The 15647-nt window shown below is 45.2% G+C and overlaps 1 protein-coding gene and 1 long non-coding RNA gene across 5 annotated transcripts in view; one reads left to right on the top strand and one right to left on the bottom strand.

Annotated features, from left to right (window-relative positions):
• The window catches only part of CDK2AP1 (cyclin dependent kinase 2 associated protein 1), an 18001-nt gene extending 13172 nt beyond the window's left edge, over positions 1-4829 (bottom strand). Inside the window, exon 1 of one of the 2 annotated variants that reach the window (XM_083590733.1) lies at positions 4511-4829. In XM_083590733.1, the coding sequence (XP_083446859.1) occupies positions 4511-4586 (76 nt within the window). In that variant the 5' untranslated portion in view covers positions 4587-4829. Of the gene's footprint in view, positions 1-3493; positions 3616-4510 lie in introns of those variants that run through there. The other variant, XM_083590732.1, reaches the window with a different exon arrangement.
• Positions 1-15647, top strand: part of LOC310751452 — a 24277-nt gene extending 8630 nt beyond the window's left edge. Inside the window, exons 2-4 of one of the 3 annotated variants that reach the window (XR_014542512.1) lie at positions 4526-4924; positions 10120-10188; positions 15419-15647. This is a non-coding gene — a long non-coding RNA (uncharacterized lncRNA). Of the gene's footprint in view, positions 1-3939; positions 4337-4525; positions 4925-9178; positions 9706-10066; positions 10189-15418 lie in introns of those variants that run through there. The other 2 variants (XR_014542513.1, XR_014542514.1) reach the window with 2 other exon arrangements.

Genomic DNA, 15647 nt, shown 5'->3' with positions numbered 1-15647 from the left:
AGTTTCTGCTACAACAATATAGTCCCAATTATTAATTTCAACAGGACAGCTTAAACCTTAAAGCAGAGGGGTCTGCAAACTTTCTACCTCCAGGGCCCACTTAAGAGAGCTGAAAACAGCAGTCACAAGATGCTGGCACATGGAGGGCAGGGCTAATCAAGCCGTGCCTTGGCGACTACCGACAGAATTTTCTACAGATACCCAATCCATCTTTGGAAATTGGTAAATTCTTTGCCACTGCTTTTTCTTCAGTAACATTTGCTTTGGAGCTACTGTGACAACCCAACCTCAGTTTTGAGCAGATTTTTCTGAGCCAGAGGCAGTAAATGGAGCAGCTTTTCTTTTATATTTTCCCCTTCCCACCCCACGCCTCTCAAAGTATTTTTTACCCATGTCCTATAATTTCTTCTCCCATTTTCCTTTCACACTTAACTTGTAAGTTATTCCCTCCTCTTCAAAAAAAACTGTCAGTCTTTCCACCTTCCTCACCTTTTCCATTCATTCATTTCTTCTATTAGAGTTTACCCCTCTTGTTCTCTTTTCAATTCCTTATTTATTTGACTTCGTCCTATCCTTGTGATTGCAATTTGTTCTAAACAGTTTTTGATGTTGTATCTTAAATTGCTGAGACCCACCCTGGGACCTTCAGGCCAAGGGTGGGTAAATAACAGCCAAGGTGGATTATTATTATTATTATTATTATTATTATTATTAAATACTAGTGTTTTCTCTTTTCTCTCACTTTCTAATTTCCTTCAACGCCTCCTCTGGCCCTTTTCCCTCAGTCTCCCCCTAAGCCTCTCTGCCTCTTGACCACCTTTCCTCAGCATGGAAGGAGTTGCTGGTGCTGGCACCGCTCCAGCCAAAAAGCTGTGGGCCGCAGTGACAAGGTGGGCAAGGGGGCAGGTTGTGGCATTTAGGCCTATTGGCACGTCCTGACCCACTGCCTCACAGCGGGTGTGGGGACTGCTTGGCCCTCCAGTCGCTGATGAACTACAAGTCCCATCAGCCCCAGAAAGCATGGCCAATGGCCAGGGATGGTGGGAGCTGTAGCAACACCGGGAGGGACAAAGGTTCTCCACACGTGCCTTCAAGGACACCCTTCAAAAAGCGATTCTGCTTGCTTTGGAAAGAGAGATGGAATAGTGGACTCAGACTTAAGGGGAATGTGACTCAGATGCCAACTCAGCCATAAAGCTCACTGTGTGTCACAGGCCCACCACTCTCTCCGATCCTAATTTGCCTCAGAGTTGTAGGAACACCAGAACACCAGACCAATTTAGCCTTAGAGAGAAGCGACAGAGGAAATCCCAAATGGCAATTTGGGGCAGATATTCCTTCTCAGGGTCCTCTTTCAGTCACAAAAATCTGCATCTGACAGGGGATCTGGTTATATTAGTAACTCTGCTGAACTTGCCTGGTTTTGCCTACACAGCGGAACTGACTTCTGAGTCCACATGCAGAGGGCTGAGCTGTGCATGGCGGAGAGTACAGCCAGGCCAGGCCAGGCCAGGGGACCCGGGCTCTGGGACAGAGAACGGGGTTTCCGCACAGAAAGCCCCAGATCCAATCCTCAGCCTCTCCAATGACAAGACTCTCAGGTAGCAGCCAAGAAATGGAGGCAAATGGAAATTGTCCATCAAGAAGTCCCCCGGAGCAACTTTGCATACACTTCCCCCACCCCTTTGCTTATGGTTGGAGCAATTTCTCTTTAAAGTCTGGATGACCACAGAAATAATTACACTTGCCTCAGAGGACCTCAGTGGGAGCGGTTGCCTGGCAATTCCCAGCAAAGGCAGGCTTGCCTCTATCTCGGCCTGAAGAGCTTCCAGCTGCAGTGATGGCCAGACCCCCCCGGGACCAGCAGCGCAGAAGGGGGGGAACCGACAGGAGGGTGAAGCCAAGGAGGGGCAGAGCCAACTGGTTCTAGGTTTCTGCCCACCTTCTTCCCCAGTGAGGAAGCTGGCTGGCAGTGGACCCTGCCAACAATACAATTCTATGATTCTAAGAAGACGGGGGGCAAAACTGCAGGGAGATACAAGGCTGGTGGGGCAGTGACCCATTTGCCCAGATGAAGCTGCTTCCACAGCTCAGCTGCCCCCCCCTTGCCTCAAAGGAGGACTTCAGCGGGCTCTGTTGCCTAGTAGGCAGAGGCTGGAGGGCAATCAAAGAAATCCCACATGAATAAGCCATAGAGATACCACACTATTTCTGTTCACAATAGGAGCCTCAAATGCAACTTTTAGTGTGAGGATCTTTGGAAAAGCTGCTGTGAGAGTCTTCCAGGACTAAGTATGCTAAACCAGGAGTCGGGAAATTTTAGGCCTGCTGAATTTACTTTGTCTTTTGCTGGAAACTCAAGATCAATCAACCAGAGCCATGTGTAAAAGACATACTGTATTGTTTAAAAACAAAGATCAGGGTTCTGTGTGTTTTATTCTGCGTGTTCTGTGTGTTTTATTCAAGTGGTATATAAGCAGGGCTTTTTTTCAGCCAGAACTTCCAGCACCTCTCAGGTGGTCACCATTACCATTCTAAGAGAATGAGGTGAGTTCCAGCACCTTTTTTCCCAGAAAAATAGCACTGGATATAAGTATTGTAAAACACAGAGAATTTTCTGCAGTTTGCAAGAGGCAAAGTTATACCAAAGGAAACTTTTTTTTTTTTTTTGTGGAAGGGGAAGATGTGGAAGAGAAAGGCAAAATAAAGTAAAACAGTAGAAACAAAAGTGAAAGTGAAACACAGGGCTTTCTCCAATGAAGTTCTACTCAAAAGCGGACCCAGTGAAATTAATGGACCTTTGTAATGTTTATTCATTTCAATGGGACTACTAGGAGTATGACTAACACTGAAAACAACCCAGGCTCTCTCTTCACACAAATGACAGGTTTAACTGATAAGAAGATTAAGGTCAAAACACCCAACTTTTCTAAACAGTAAAGGCTTGTTTAAGGGGCAGTTTACATATCCATGAACATCACTTGGTGATGAACATCACAGGCAGCTGGATGTGAGAACATGCACTGAAGTAGATATTGGTGACAATGAAGTTTCACCTGGGGCAATGCCCATCAGTCAGAGATGCACACGTCTCTTGAATGGCACACTCAACAAGCAGTGAGCCTGCCTTGCAGAATGCCACTCTCAAGGCGTCTCAGAGCACCAGTTCCCAAACTTTTCTGCTAAAGGGACCACTTGAAAACTGCTGACAGTTTTGGTGAACTACTTAATGCTTTTCTGGCCTGTCCTAGCAATTCAAATTGTAACACAACGAAATGCAATATTATAATAATAATAATAATAATAATAATAATAATAATAATAATATGCTCTTAAATCACAAATCCATGGACACACTGAATGAAGCTTGCTGAATGAAGCAGCTGGGGGAACACTGGGTTACAGCAAACGTTTTGCGTGCAGGTCCCATCTGCCGCACCTTCAGACAAGAGGCTCTCAGGTACCAGCTGACGGGGAGAAAATCATTCCCTACCCAACAGCCTGCAGTCACTGCCGCTCAGAAGACATAGGGATTCGCAATAAGGCCGCCTCCAAAGGTTCTCATCTTCAGGAAGGTGCATGAGATCCGAGGCAGTGTGGTGCAGTGGTGAGAGTGTCGACTAGGACCCGGGAGAGGCCCCGGTGCGCATCCCCTCCACCCCGCTCAGCCACGAAGCAGCTCCCTGGATGCGAGCCCTGGGGGGCAACCACAGGCTGACCTCCCTCCCAGGGTTGTTGTGGAAGTTAAACGCGGAGAGTTGGCGGAGAACCCTGAGCTCCTTGGAGGAAAAGGTGGGATATACATCTATATATGCAATAAATTTTTACAAAAACCGTCTCATTTGCGGGGCGCATGCACGTGGCGGGCTCCCCAAACCCCCGCGCCTCTCCCTCCTCCGCCCGGCTCCTCGCGCACTTGCGCCCCGCCACCAGCAGCGGCCCTCGCCCAGGCGTGCAGCGCGCCTCGCTTCCTGCCTTGATCCGAATCAATCAGCCGCTCTAGGGAGGCGATCATGGAGGGGAAGGGGGGGGAGGAGGCGTCAGGACCGATCCTCCGCCCGCCGCTCCTTGATCCCTTCCCCCCCCCGGGCCCCCCTCGCCCAGGCGCCGCCGCCGCTGCCGGCTTCCCGGGGCGCAGCCTGGCCGGGCTGCCCGGGAGAGGAGGGAGCTTGGCCGCCCAGCCAAACTTTGCACCCGCTCCGATGCGCCCCCCCGCCAGCCCCGGCGCCCCCCAAAAGTGCATAATGGCGGAGATGAATCAGCTCGGCGGATCTGACCTGAGCGGGGGAGCGGGAGCGAGGCGAGAGCCCGTCTCCGGGCGGCGGGGCTCGCCCAGGTATCCAGGGCGCCGCGCGGCGCTTGCTTCGCCTCCGGGGCCAGCGGGGCTCCCCTCCCCCGCCGCCGCCGCCTCCTGCAAAAGGCGAGCCGGTGCCGGAGAGCGATCCTCCGTGCGCTTCAGCCGCCGCGCCGAGAAGCCCCCGGAGAGGGACCGGCGGAGTTGGCGCCTTACCTTGGCTGATGGGAGCCGCCGCGATGTGCGCGCTCAAGTTTGGCTTGTAAGACATGCCGAGCAGCAGCAGCGACATCGGCGGGAGGAGGCGGCGAAATGTCCTGAAATTCCACGGCGCGGCTCCCTCGGGCTCCGTCTGCCTGTCCGCCGCTCCGTCTGTCTTGCCCGAGACTTTGGGGCTTGTTTACTGCCAGAGACAAGCGCACGCCGCAAATATGGCCGCGTCACATATGGAGAGAGAAAGACATCTATATGTACACAGATTGCCGCGCGCTCTTGGGCAGCGCAGGATCGCATCCATACATCGCGAGGAGGAGGAAGGGGGGGGCAAAAAGAGGGGAGAGGAGGAGGAGGAGGAGGAGGGAAAAGTTGAACCTCAGCCCAGGGAGTTCTGGAATCCCGTGCACAAAACGTGTTAAGATCTCCCTCCCTCCTTTATTATTGGAAGGAATTAATTCCATCTACTGCCTAGAGAGGTGCAAGCTTTATTATCACCATCAGTTTTTTTACCCCCCTAAAATAAGTTTTCAGAGTTTAAAAAACAAAAAAAATGGAAAGAAGTTTTCAGATCCATCCATTCTTGGAGGGATGTTTCGAAAAATTAGGGAGCGCAGGAAGAGAAATTAAAGGGTGGGCATGGAACGGTTGAAAAACGTGTACATACTGCTTGGTTGCTTAATCTCCCCACCAATACAAAAAAAAGCTCAATATTTGAAACAATTTAAAATAAATAAATGCAACCATGGTTTAGGATACAGGAAAGGCTTTAAAGATAAATAATAAACACAGTAGGCTATAAATAAAAATGTCGTTCTACTTGTGTGGGTGGTACCAAATCCTTCGCTTTTTATATTTTATTCACTTTCAGAACCTATCTGTTTTGTTCTAATAGTTTTATTTTCTCATAGTTGTATTTTCTCACCTGTTTGGTCATCTATTTGTAAATTTATCAATCAATACCAGAAATTAATATGGAAATTAATTTATATAATTAACACAAAAGATGACCGAGTCTTAAATATTTAACATCTTGTTTGTAGCAAGGTCTTGAGAGGGTGGGGCAGGTAGCTTCATTGACTCATTTCAGTCTAGCTTCAAACATGGGTTTGTTGATGAAAGAGTTTTGGTAACCCTGATAGATGACTTTCAGTGGGAAGACAGGGAGAGTCTTCTCCTTGCTCTCTCAGTGGGGTTTCATACCATTGAGCATCTACAGTGGTACCTCAGGTTACATACGCTTCAGGTTACAGATTCTGCTAACTCAGAAATGGTGCTTCAGGTTAAGAACTTTGCTTCAGGATGAGAACAGAAATCGTGCTCCTGTGGCGCGGCGGCAGCAGGAGGCCCCATTAGTTAAAGTGGTGCTTCAGGTTAAGAACAGTTTCAGGTTAAGTACAGACCTCCGGAACGAATTAAGTACTTAACCCGAGGTACCACTGTATCTTCCTCAACCGCTGTATGGGTTGAGAGTTCAGGTGGTTCTGCCCCAACCTAGTGACTTCTACTCAACTCCTTGGCAGTTGTTCCAGTAGGGGTCCATCTTGCTCTCCCCAGCTGTTTCTCCTTTTCATTGGAATCAGGTGAGGCTACTTAATCTCTGAAGGCAGTAATGGGCCACGCAATGAGAAACAAACGGGAGGTAAATCCTGACAAGATGCTGTGGGCTGATGGCTCCCAAGCCCAGGAATTCAGTGGGTCACCTGTTCTGGAGGGGGCCTGAGGGCACCGCACCAACAGAGGAACAGGTAGCCCCGGAAGGCTGTCCATGAGGGAATGTGACCTCAGCTGAGAAGGTTCTCCACCTTGGCTTATGGCTTTCATGGTTAAAACCAGCAATTTGAATGGGGCCCAAAATTGGACTGGAAACCAGTGCAGATGACAGAGCCCCAGAATAATGTGATCACGATTTTTCTAATATGCATGTTAATGCAGGCTTAATTAATTGAGCAATCAACTAACATTTTGGATGACAGCCCAAATGATAATGATATTTAGCATTTTTATAGCTTTTTCAAGTAGGCTTGACAGCAGATCACAAAAATCTCTTGCCATTTAATCAAATAAATATTAATTAAATTTACATATATTTTCATATGACTCATTATCTGCCATAGTTGTATGCCATTGAGTAACAAAGTTCTTTGGGCACCTTAAAATAAAGAATTTATTTTTAAAAATTAAATACAATTCCCCCCACCCCATAAAATCAAAAGCTACATGCATGCAGCAAAAGACAACAACTACTCACCCCCCCCAAAAAATAAAACAGGCCCAGACTGTATAAGTTATTTAAAGATCTTCACCTGGCACAGAAAAGACAAGGGTAGTGGCAGGGAAGCCGTTTTGTAGCTGGGGTGCCACTACCAAAAAGACCTTTTCCCCTGGTGATTAGCTCCCTTGCTTTCTTTGACAGGGACACTGGGTGCAGGGCCTACAAAGATCTTAAAAGTTAGGGGGGGTAGCTTTATATGATAGTTTTGAAGAGGAAAAAACTGTTTTGTTTTGTTTTGTTTTGTTTTTTAAAAGAGCTTTATATTTGTGTGGCAGCAGGCAACATCTTAGAAGCGGCAGTTCCTTCCAGTGCAAGTATGAAGAGAAAACTCTTCAGACAGCACCTGCCATCAGCTGTATTTATATTTATATTGAAAACAATTAACTTTTAAGTGTGTTAGAAGGCACCCCAATTTATCACCCCCCTTTTTCTAAAACCTACTCTTTCTATATCTTATTCAAGGGCAGATTTATTACTCATTATTATTGCATTTTATTTACATACCACGTTGGAACCCCAAAGGCCCCTGAAATAGTGAACAGCATTTTATAACAACATGTACAACAAAGTACAAAAAAATCATAAACTAATCCGCAAGTGGAACAAAAAAAACACAACATTGGTCAAGCAAGCAAGAGGGTCAAAGGGTCTCTTGCTCACCCTTCTTTCCACAGGCTAGAAACCTGAAGGGACAAAAATGTGAAATGGTCAACGAGATAAATGACCCCAACTAAAAGTATTCAGGGTGCTCTCAACATTCTGTCTACTTGAGAGAGTCCAGGTGAACAAGTAATCCATGTAATTGGCTGCCAAAAATATTTTAAAAAGCAAAATTGGGAATACTTGAAATATTAAGAGTTTCCACAAAAGTGTATGATGTCCTACGCCCATGCCTTCTTAGGATAAAAAGAATGCAGCCTTTTCTTACAATAAAATAAAAGAAAGAAGTCAAGAAAATACGACAACAGCATCTGAAAGTTGTAAAGCAACAGACTATTAAAAACACAGAATCAAACCAAATTCAGTTAATGTTTGAAATGACATGAGGAAATAAAAAGGGGGTTATCTGGCACCAATACCACCAACCCCACAAAAACAGGTGTCAGGTGAGTTTTTATGGGGAGAGCACACCAGAGATTAGGGGCAGAAATCACCTGTAGGCTTCCTGATGCTCTTGGACTCCAGCTCCCATCATCCCTGACTCTTGCTTATGCTGGCTGGGGTTGATGGGAGCCGGAGTCTAGACACCTGAAGAATCGCAGGTTCCAATCCCTGCCATACCACCTGCCCTCAGCTTGGTGTTTTGACAATGAACACAGGGTACAGGCAGGTGTGTTCATATATATTTAATAATGATATTAATCTGCTCAGTTGGGCTTACTTCTGAGTGGACAAGCATACAATTGCACTCCAGTTGCCCACATAAAACTGCAGTTCTGAACACATGCACACTATGGAAACCGTGGGCTAACTTTTGAGTAAGTGCATAGGATTATACTGAAAAGCTTAACATGCATTTTGTCTGCTAGATGCTGATGGAGTTCTAAGGGAGGTTTTGTTTTTAGGTTGCTATTTATAGTTAAAAGGGAAGTCATCTTTTAACATTTTCCTGTCATAGGAACCAACTCCTAGAGGCTAAGGTCCCTTTGCTCCCCAATAAAATATATGAGGGGGCAAAGTCCCCCCAGAGTTAATGGGCATTGCTATTTAAATGGTGTGTGTGTGGTGCATCTTGTGATTGTTTGTGCAGGGCAGGGCTTACCTGGGACCCCCTAATATTTTATTCAAGTTGGCACCTCTGTTTCCTGTTCATTCTTTCAAAAATAACACTCCTAAACCAAATCTACTTAAGAAGATAATAGTGTGTCCTCATTTAAGTATACAGACAGACTCATCAATTTAATTTAGCCCTCCTTGATTAAATGGCTCCCCACCAGCCAACATTTAATTGGTTAATTTGCCAAACAGTACCAAACCCCAGTGATAGCAGCAATAAACTCCCCAGCACTGCAACCCCCTTGCCCAGGTGCTTCTTGTCAAGAAAACTAGACAGTGACTTGCATTCCCTTCCCTTCCTTCAGGTTGCTCCAGTGACTGCAGAACTAACAGTTGCCTCTTCTTATCCAACTCCCGTCTGAAGGCAGCCCTGTATATAGGGAAGTTTTTTAAAAAATGTTTAATGTTTTATTATGTTTTATATATGATGGAAACTGCTCAGAATGGCTGAGGCAACCCAGTCAGATGGACACGATATAAATAGTACCATCATCATCATCTTTTCTAGGGGGACGCAGGGGAAGACATACACCTAAACATTTTGTGAATCTAAGTTTGGCCTCATTGAGGGGCAGTATTTCAATACAGTGGCACCTCGGGTTACAGACGCTTCAGGTTACAGACTCCGCTAATCCAGAAATATTACCTCGGGTTAAGAACTTTGCTTCAGGATGAGAACAGAAATCGTGCTCCAGCGGCACAGCAGCAGCAGGAGGCCCCACTAGCTAAAGTGGTACCTCAGGTTACAAACAGTTTCAGGTTAAGAACAGACCTCCAGAACGAATTAAGTTCTTAACCCAAGGTACCACTGTATGAGTAGGAAATTGAGAGTACCCCTAAACATTTATTAGAAAAAAAGCACATGATGATGATGATGATGATGATACGTCCCTATTTTCATTGGAGAGATATTGGAGGGTATGTGAGAGAGGGAATTTGATGCATTATTGCAGCTAAAAAAGTTACCTAAATAGGAAGGCGACTTTCACCCCTCCCCCAATAATTTTTAATGTTTTTCATTTAAATACAAGAACAACTTATAACTACAGTAACTTGCCCAATGGTACATTCTTATTAAGTTTCATATGCAGTACATAGTACACAAGCAATACGTTTATTTATGTATTCAAGTAGCGTAGGTGGCGCTGTGGGTAAAACCTCAGCGCCTAGGACTTGCCGATTGTATGGTCAGCGGTTCGAATCCCCGTGGCGGGGTGAGCTCCCGTCGTTCGGTCCCAGCTCCTGCCCACCTAGCAGTTCGAAAGCACTCTTAAGTGCAAGTAGATAAATAGGGGCCGCTTTATAGCGGGAAGGTAAACGGCGTTTCCGTGTGCTGCGCTGGTGCTGGTTCGCCAGAGCAGCTTCATCACACTGGCCACGTGACCCGGAAGTGTCTTCGGACAGCGCTGGCCCCCGGCCTCTTAAGTGAGATGAGCCCACAACCCTAGAGTCGGACATGACTGGCCCGTACGGGCAGGGGTACCTTTACCTTTAGCCTCTCTGCAGAGATTCTGGTGTTGATGATGGTGGAATTAAAATATTTTCCGTCTCATTTATAAAGGAAAAGAAAGGAAGTCGGCATCTCACCAGAAGTTTCCATCCATGAAGTGCCTTTAATTACCCTTCTGTGGTGAGTAAGGCGTTCTAGTAGAGCCACATTCCAAATACTATTTAAGTAGACTTCAATGGGGATTTCTAGGGACTGTTCCAATATCAGGCTATTGTTCAAATCAAATACCTTTATTGGCATCACAGTATAAAACATTTCAAGTCACTGGGATAGTTAAAAGGAGAAGGGTGAAGTTGTTGAGGGTCATAAGGTCACACTGTGATTGTGTGCACTTAGATATTCTGCTTCTCCCTGTCTGTTCCCCAAAAGGATTAATCGTTAGGAAACCTTTTGGGTAAGGTTGTGGCCAAAAAGGAGGCTACTAAAGCAGTGATATCTTTGTCCCAGGATCTGCCAGGAGAAACCTCATTTGACGACTTCTCAGAGTTATAGGCCAGAAGTCCAACATTTTGCTCAGCATCAGTTGGCGAGGTCTGCTGTGTAAAGAGCAATCAAAGAGAATGTGGTCCATTGAATCAGGTACTTCTTGGTTGCAGGCACACAAACGGGCTTGATATGGAGTATGTGAGAATCTGCCTTTGGTCACTGCAGAAGGGAAAGCGTTTAATCTCATGAGCATAAAGGCTCCTCAATAGGAGGGGAGTAGTAGATCCTTTAGATATTTGGCACAGGTTCCATAGGGTGTTGTGATACCTAAGGCCTCCGGAGAACAGAATCTTGGAGTATGAGGTAACAAGCGCTGTCTTTCGTGGTCGTAGAGCAGCTGCTTGATTATTTGGAATATGTAACTTTTGTCACATGCTTCAAGGCTCTTGAGAGCAATGCCCAAACTACGAATTTTATCTTGAATTGCTCTATATCATCTAGATGAAATGCGATCTTCAAGCACAGAGGTTAAGAAGGAGTTAGATGTTGTTCTGAAGTGAACTTTCAGCCAGGCCTTGATTGTATTCAGCCATGCTTTGGTTTCCATCAGATGTTGACCGGTTTCAACACATAAGGCTAAATAACTCATGTATTTAGGGGCACCAAGGATCTTAAAAAGAAAAGTCACTTGAATTTGTTCAACTTCTCTATTAAATGCTTGTATCCAAATTGGAATGCTGTACAATAACTGAGAAAGGACCTTGGCATTAAAAATATTTATTGCAGCAGGGACCATCCGGTTGCCTCTGAGGAAGAAAAAATGAAGAATTACAGATGTGGTGCATTTTGCCTGGATGATCATTTGGCATCTGTTTGTTGTCCAGTTTAAATTTGACTGGTAGAATATCCCTAGGTATTTGAAATATTTTACCTGGTCAATGGGGTGATTATCTAGTCTCCATTTGACAATTTGACGACTTTGAGAAAAAATCATAATTTGAATTTTTCGTAATTCCCAGGGAGTTGATCTGGCAGAAGGAAGAAAACAAGTTCAGAAATCTTCTAAGGCCGACCTGGGTATGAGAAAGAATTGTGGTATCGCCCACGTATAAAAGCAGTTTTATTTTATGTTGGCATAATGTCGGTGGATGTCCATTTACATCCTTAGAGTGATGAGCCAGGTCATTTAAGAAGAGGTTGAATAAGTGGGGTGCCAAGACGCATCCTTGCTTTACTCCTTTGGTTATATTTATTCTTTTTATCAGCTCGCCTTTAGAGTTACATTTAATTTGACAGAATGTAGCAGCAGTATGGTGCTGGAGGAGACTCTTGAGAGTCACATGGACTGCAAGAATATCAAACCTATCCATTCTTAAGGAAATCAACCCTGAGTGCTCACTGGAAGGACAGATCGTGAAGCTGAGGCTCCAATACTTTGGCCACCTCATGAGAAGAGAAGACTCCCTGGAAAAGACCCTGATGTTGGGAAAGATGGAGGGCACAAGGAGAAGGGGACGACAGAGGATGAGATGGTTGGATGGTGTTCTTGAAGCTACCAGCATGAGTTTGATCAAACTGCGGGAGGCAGTGGAGGACAGAAGTGCCTGGCGAGCTCTGGTCCATGGGGTCACGAAGAGTCGGACACGACTAAACGACTAAACAACAACAACAAAGCAGTATGTAATTTTTTTAATTAAAAATATTAGGCATTGGTCAATTCCCATTTTACATAAATTGTGCCAAAGTAGATCACAGGGGTCAGAAGCTCCTTTTAAGTCTAGGAAGGCTACGTAAAGTTCCTTCCTCCCATTTTCCATGAATTTTTCTGTGAGGTGTGAAAGGACTATGCAAAAAGCCTATTTGTTCAGGCCCAAGAATCTTGTTAGATTTCCTTTCCAAAAATCAGGTATACATTTTGCCAAGGTTTGATAGGAGACTTATTGGACAGTAATTCTCAGGCAGATTCGGGTCACCTTTTTTAAAAATAGAAGTGATGATGGAGTTTAGCCAAACATCTGGTAATATCCCGAATTTGTCAATTTAAGTAAATAAGTTGGCTAATAGAGGGGCCCACCAATCCGGAATGTGCTTAAAAAGTTAACCAGGGATCCCGTCTGGTCCTGGGGATTTATTTGATCTTAACTTCTTGATTATTGAGAGTATTTCATCTGGTTCCACTAGGGTCCAGTCTGGAAGATGTACATAACTGGGCCCATTTTGCATAGCTGATAGATTCGTTAGCGCTGTAAATATTGCAGCATAGTGATTAAACCAGCTAGAGGCAGGAATGATGGTGATTGTTTGGTTGCTACCATCTTGAAGGGCACCAGAAACTACCCTCAATAATTCCTTGCTGTCCTTTAATTGAATTGCCCTGAGCAGATGATGCCAACGGCCTTCGTAGAAAGATTTCTTTTTCTTATGGAAGAGCTCTGAAAGGTGTTTTTTTTCATATTAGGTATTCTTTTAAATGGCTCGGGTTCTTCCTGGATTGGAATACAGTGGCACCTCTAGATGCGAATGGGATCCGTTCTGGAGCCCCGTTCGCATCTAGAAGCAAACGTAACCCATGTCCGTGTGTCTGCGCGTGCGCGGATCACATTTGGCGCTTCTACGCATGCGCGTGACGTCATTTTGAGCGTCTGCGCATGCACAAGTGGTGAAACCCGGAAGTAACGTGCTCCGTTACTTCCGGGTTGCCGCGGAGCGCAACTCGAACGCGCTCATCCCGAAGCATATTCAACCCGAGGTATGACTGTAGTTGAAATGCTCGTCTCAGAAGAGATTTCTCATGATGGCATTCTTTGTCAAACCATGAGACAGCTTTACGTGTTTGTCAGGCTATTGTTAATCAGGCTGCTAACAGAATAAATAGTAAGTCTCTGCATTTAAGGTTATTGTTTGAATTTGGGTCTAATGATAATAAGGCGAGAGCTGAGTTGGGTGAGACATTGCTGTGTAATGTTAATAAAATATGAAATAATGTGAGACACCTTTTTCCCAAAGGAGTACAGTGACGTGCAACTCCACCAGGCATGAAAACACGGGTCTCTCTCTCTCTCTGCAGCCTTTCTAGCATAGGGGAGAGAGAGATGCTGGTGTTTATTTTGGCTATAGGAGGGGCAGTTTGTAAAACACTTAATTTTTTTAGGTGGCTCTTCTGTAATACTTTGAATTAAACTAGATTAGGATTGTATTCAGCTAAGTCCAACTCAGAGTATACCTATTTACATTAATGGACCTCATCCACTAATTTCAATGGGTCTTCTCTGAGTAGGACTTAGCTGGTTACAACCCTAACATTTATAAGAAGTGTGGAGTCCCCCTGTTCATTGTTCCAGTCAGCATATATGCCCAATTTCAAGATACTCCATTCCATCTATCCTCCCAAGAGTCAACATCCCATGACCACTAACCATGCTCACTCTTCATTTGGCTAAGTAGGTCATTTCCTTGTCCACTTTAGGGTTTGTTTGTTGGTTGGTTGGTTTTAAATGTTGATGTTGTTCTGCAAACCTCAGGACTTCACTGAGTGTACGTCCCATCCTGTGCAGAGGTGGTGCCATTTTGGCTGCAAATGCATTGGCACTTGTGCCTCAACGTAAGAAATAAATTATTGCTCCCTTCCCACTGGGCATGCTTGCAAGAAGGCAGGTCCAGAGTAGTGAGTTGTGCAGATGTAGAACATGGAACCCCCTACAAGGATGAGCAATTCTGCTAGGTCTTTGTATCAGGATGGATTAATGCATACTTGATACAGGGATAGGCCAAAATTCTCTTCCGCAATGAAGCCTGGAAGTAGTTAATCTGTAACAGCCTCTTCTGAGATGAGCAACTGGGCTAAGAAAATGCTCTCTTGCTTCTCAAGGCACAGATTTTGAAAATTTCTGATTGACATAAAGTTAAATTAAGAGATGCAAGCGACAAAATACTGAGTCTCTCTGCTGAACTCTTTAATTCTAAAGGATTCTGACAAAAGCCGTGCCAGAGTACTTAAAATGAACAAAAGATAACAGGCTTGGAGGTTTCCTGAAAATTGGGAGTTGGAAAGTGGGTGCACACTTTCTTTTGAGTGGTTTGTAAAACACATGTCATTGACCTGTAAAGATACTTACAGAGTATCTCAGAAGCGGTTGATTTGTGATGTTGAAGGCAGCAAAATTATTGGTTGCTGTAGCTTTCCTTGTGGGATTTTCCTCCTCGGATGCTAAAATACCTTGCTTGGCCTTGGGTACTATACACCTTGATTGTGTAGGACAGGTGTGTGTTGGGGGGAGTGCCATCTGGTGCTCCACCTTGGAAGAAGGAAGTTTTACACTGGTCCCAAGTGCAACTACAGAGCTGGTATAGTCTTCTAGGTAAATGGATATTTAGTGAAATGCTTAAGCCAGGCATGTCCAAAGTCCGTTCCGGGGGCCTAATGTGGCTCGTTGGTCAGTTTAATCCAACCCCTGTGGCAGTATATTTCCTGGGGTAAAATCCTAAAAGAACAAACTCCAATCCTAAAATAAGGTCAACAACTTTGGATGGCCCCACGGCCCTTCACTTCATCAAATCTGGCCCTCTTTGAAAAAAGTTTGGACACCACTGGCTTAAGCTTTAAAGCTGTAGGCCAGAGATTGTTGGGCTCTCTCAATTCTCATCAGCCATTCTGGCCGACGGTCTGGGACAAAGGCTGCTGTAGCCCAGAAACACAGCCACAAATCTTGTTCTAAACAACCCAGCTTACATTTCAAAAGCTGTTTTGATGCTGGGATTGTCAAAACAATTGGCATCAAATCTTTGCAAATCATTACGTTGCAGCAATTCCTATAATCCTTGCAAAGTACCGAATCACAGAGGAGGCGTCTACTATCCAAAACAGGAAGTTTCCTAGTGGATTGCACACCTTCTTTAAACCTTCCCCTTCCTTTTTTGTTCCTAGAAGAGTCTTCACCAACATGGCCTCTGCATATTTCATATCCTCCAAGTGTCCTGATTTGCTAGTGCTGGAATTACAAAAGCAATCCTGGCTTCTGCTTTGATCCCAGAACGTCCCGATTTACCCTGCCAGCGCTGCTGCTGCTGAGCTTAGGGGGAAAGGATGAGCCATCCCAAACTGTGACTGTGAGGGAGCACCCCTTTGCCTCTCCTGGTGCTGCCGGCCTCCTCCC

The sequence above is a fragment of the Podarcis filfolensis genome (genome assembly GCF_964270895.1).
Source record: "Podarcis filfolensis genome assembly, chromosome: 16".
NCBI lineage: Eukaryota > Metazoa > Chordata > Lepidosauria > Squamata > Lacertidae > Podarcis > Podarcis filfolensis.
This window is presented reverse-complemented; position numbering and strand designations above follow the sequence as displayed.